This window comes from Perkinsus marinus (genome assembly GCF_000006405.1).
Source record: "Perkinsus marinus ATCC 50983 genomic scaffold scf_1104296977064, whole genome shotgun sequence".
NCBI lineage: Eukaryota > Perkinsozoa > Perkinsida > Perkinsidae > Perkinsus > Perkinsus marinus.
Window position 1 is genome coordinate 33,142 of NW_003200286.1, and position 4,347 is coordinate 37,488.

Sequence of the window (4,347 nt, forward strand, 5' to 3'; positions counted from 1 at the left end):
TCTCCAGTGTGGTCAACTACATGTGTCGGAAACTTTGGAAATTTCCTGTTGCTCTACATTTCTGCCCGAATTCTATAATTATCGAGGAAACTCTGAGCTCAGGTGAGGAAAGCGGAGATATATTCCTCCAACACTGCGGACCTCTTCATCTGTCGCAGAGGGCAGCGCTATCGCTAACTGGGACTTCACGCGTTGTCTCCAGTCTTGTTGAAATCCTGCGACTTCACCATAGAATAGCCCGACCTGAGAGGTTCTCTAAGTTGAATAATCTGATTCGTTTATCGAATTACTCCCCTTCCGAATCGGAACACACAATCATTCTTCAATTGTACACTCTCTCTGGCTCACACTCTCACTGAAGCGACTCAGGTGTGATCATCTACCGTGTGAACAACAACCAAACCGTTATTATGCAAAGTAACATTTTTTCAACACCTTCAATTTTCGAAAGTCAACTTTGAGTGATATCAACATGATAACAATGTGAATCGATTGACACCAACGTTTTAGAAGCGTTCCATAGTCTATATTCGTATTACTCTCGAATTGAAAAAAGCCACCTCGAAAATCTAGATATGCATAACTGTTTGCTTCGCACTGTATACTAACAGAAGTAGACGCTTACCAGCTTCCTGAATTCGTGCATAAGCATAAGGCAACCACTACGCCTAGCCCTGAGGTCCACGTTTCCTTCAGAGGTGCCATCGCCCTGAGCTAATTGCTCAGTCGCCTCAGCCTCTCGCTGGATCTACCATCAACAGCCTCAAACGCACCATCGAAAATGAAGAGAGTGAACATTGGAGTTTCACCCGTTTTACGTGGAATGGCGTAAGACTCCATGTGAAAAAGAGTGAGTTTTGCGAAATAAAGTGAATTCAAAATACATCGCGAAGTACAAGATCACCCCGTTTCATGTGAAAAAAACTCACAGCATTTCACTAGTGTTTTACGCGTTCTTCATTGCTTGCATGCGTTTTTCGCGAAGTGAAATATGTTTTTCACTAGTGTCTTTATCGGTGAAACCCCATTGTTTTACCTGTGATTTCAACTCGTGAAATTGTCGTGTTGTGTAGGAACGGGCGTCCTCAAAGGCCACCAACGTTCCTGAATGAACACATTGGAGATTCACCCGTTTAACGCGAAGTGGCGTAGCACTCTGTAAAAAACTCGATATTCGCGATATGCAGTAGTAGTGGAATATTTTTTTCATATCACGGGTGAAACTCCATTATTATCAAACATATTTCCCTCAATCGATAATATGAATAGTTTGGGGTATTTTTGTTGAGTTTCGCAGTGTGCTGAAATTCTTAGGAAATTCTTTTTGCTCTCTGTGCACTTCTACCCGAATTCTTTTGTGAATTTCTATAATCAGTGAGGAAACTCCTGAGCTCAGCTGAAGTATAGCAAACATATATTCCTCCAATACGGGTCCATCCCAACCTACTATTAACACTAGCATCGGTCGTAGCAGTAGCCAACGCCTCTCGACACCGCTCGAGCGAAGTAATTTCTTTTCGAAGAAGTCCGATCTTCGACAACAACTCCCCTGAAATTGAGTATTTCAGTCACTACTGGAGTTTCACCCATTTCACGCAAAACGCATCACGTGCTTTACGCGTTATTTACTGCTCACATGCGTTTTTCGCGAAGTGAATTGTGAAATATATTTTCCACTAGTGTTTTTCATATCACAGGTGAAACTTTGTGATGAGATTGTGTTGGTGTCTTATTTTGTGTATATATGGAACTAGTATCTCAGCCTCAACTAGTGCTACTCATGATTACTATACTCATTATAAGTTTAAATTGAAGACTAAGTGTCCTCAACGGCTCTGTGTGAGCTGAGTTGTGGCGAATAATACTTTTCACTACAATTTCACATATTTGCTGCCCACCTTTTCTCTTCAAAAACTCTACCATTTCCCCGTCACTTCGTTGCGATGTTCTCGACTCCAACGTGCCTACCATAAAAGATTCCTCCTCAGCCAAACACAAGCAATCATTTCGGGATGTTTCCAACCTAATATTAATATATCTGCTATCTTGCTCGTGAAACAAATGGGGTAAAACGTTGATTACTCGGAATTTTTCGCGCGTTTTCCGTAAAACGCGGTGTTTTTTTCCGATGCTAAAGACTAATTCGGTTTCTCGTGAGCTCAAGTACTTCCTTGCTAGTCCAACTAAGCTGAGCTGTTGGCACACACGTGCTGAATTCTCAAGTTCACCCGTGGAGAAAATACACGTCTTAGAGCTGACTTCAATAACTACATTCAACCATGATGATTTTGAAATTCCCCACACTCACCCGCACTGCCGTAATTTTCCAACGGTACAAGCAACGACTGAGCCCGTAGATCCTCGATATGATCTTTCATGCGAGAATCCACACAAGGGGCCTTACGGAAGCACCGTTCTTGCCAATTCGCTACAAATGTCGTGAATAGAGGATTGATATAGAATGATCGTCACCAGTGTTGGGGGAATATCTGTTCGCTTTCCTCACTAATTATAGAAGTTTACATACGATTTCGGGTACAAGTGTACAGAAACCAACGAGAATTTCCCAAAATTTCCTCATAATTTTCACATAGTCGCCAACACATGTAGTTGACTATGTGCATATTTTTCCGCGCTAGTCCTCCGCGGGAAACTACTGCGCTCAATTAAGGAGAGCGAACACATATTCCAATACTGCGTGAACTCGATGGAGTTTCCCCTTGACATTGACAAACACCAGAGACCCTTATCAGAGTAGAAACGTTGTCGATCTGATAACAGGTGAATATCAGTATCAGTTTAGTTTACAGCACTGGGCGGTGAGCAAATACCTGCGGAACAATCGATCAAATCGCGCTGAACCACCTCAACCGATTCCTTCAATTTCATGGGACTACTACATGTGATGTGGTCATACTAAACACATGTTCATTTTCAATTCTTATCCTTCAAATTAAATTTTTCATTCATTGAATCATAAGGGAGTTTCACCCGTTCAACGTGAAGTGGCGTAATGCTTTGTGAAAAACGCGATATTCGCGGCCTGTAGTAGTCGTGAAATATGTTTCTCACTAGTGTTTTTCATATCACTAGGGTGAAACTCCAATGTTCGATAGTAGATGCCACTATAACATTACTCAACGTTCCCATCTCTCCTAAAGTGCCGATATATATGTTTGCTTTCCTCGGCCGAATTCAGGAGTTCACTCACTAGCCCTAGATGCTCAAGACAGAAACTCACAAAAATTTCCCGAAATTTTTCAAATTTTCATATCGTCACCAACACACACAATATTTCCCAACCCCGATCTTAAAACTCATATTAATCGATGATAAATGTCATTTTCCCCACAATTTCGCGAACAACCAGAGACCCACCTCGAAGAATGATGTCCACGTTTCCACATCCTGTCAAAGTACGATGACGGTTCGGACTCATCGCTGGACGTAAGTTCCCTCAGTTCTACTGTATCCCATAAACCTGATAACATGAAAACCATCTCACTAAGACGATTGTAGCCAGTGCGGAGGAATATGCACATTGTCAACTACATCACATGTGTTGGTGACAATATGAAAATTGTGAGGAGATTTTGGGAAATTCTCATTGTTTTCTGCACAATTCTATCGAAATTCATATACTTCTATAATTAGTGAGGGAACTCCCGAGCTCAGCTGAAGAGAGCAACAAGGCTGATTGAGGTAGTAGTCGTCATAACATAACTCCGATGGTGAAATTGTATACCTCCAATGACATGGTGTTGGTAATAATATGGAAATTCTGAGGAAACTTGGGGAAATTATGATTAATTTTTGTACACTTCTACCCGAATTTGTATGACTAGTGAGAAAACTTCTAGACTCAACTGAGGAAAGCGAACATCTACGATATATGTTCGCTTTCCTCAGTGATATATTTCAACACTGATGGTCAGTGTTGAAAAATATGTTTCACCTGAGATTCCACGCTGGAATCTCACCCTTTTTACGTGAAGTGGCGTGAAACTCGGTGAAAAACGCGAAATTCGCGCTTTGCAGTAGTCGTGAAATAGGTTTTTCACCAGTGTTTTTCACAGCACGGGTGAAACTCCACTATGTTACAAAAATTCACTCACGACTACGAGTAGAAGTATTAAAAAACTAATGAGAATTTCCTTATTGTCACCAACACATGTAATTGACCGTGTGCATATTCTCCCACACTGTTACACAAGAAGCGCAGTGCTGCAAAAAAAATGTTCGCTCTCTTCAGCTGAGCTCAATATTTTCCTCACTGATTATAGAAGTTTATATACGAGTTGAGAGAATATATACGACAAATGTGCAACAGAGTAACAAGGATTTTCC

The 4,347-nt window shown here is 41.3% G+C and overlaps 1 protein-coding gene across 1 annotated transcript; it reads right to left on the reverse strand.

The window, feature by feature from the left end:
• Positions 1-185: 185 nt before the first annotated feature.
• Pmar_PMAR024664 (hypothetical protein) lies at positions 186-1,590 on the reverse strand (the record flags this gene model as incomplete). The annotated part of the gene is made up of 5 exons (XM_002764462.1): positions 186-215; positions 626-748; positions 1,037-1,104; positions 1,448-1,549; positions 1,587-1,590. The coding sequence occupies 5 exons, from the start codon at positions 1,588-1,590 to the stop codon at positions 186-188; spliced, it is 327 nt and encodes a 108-aa protein (XP_002764508.1).
• Positions 1,591-4,347: the final 2,757 nt, after the last annotated feature.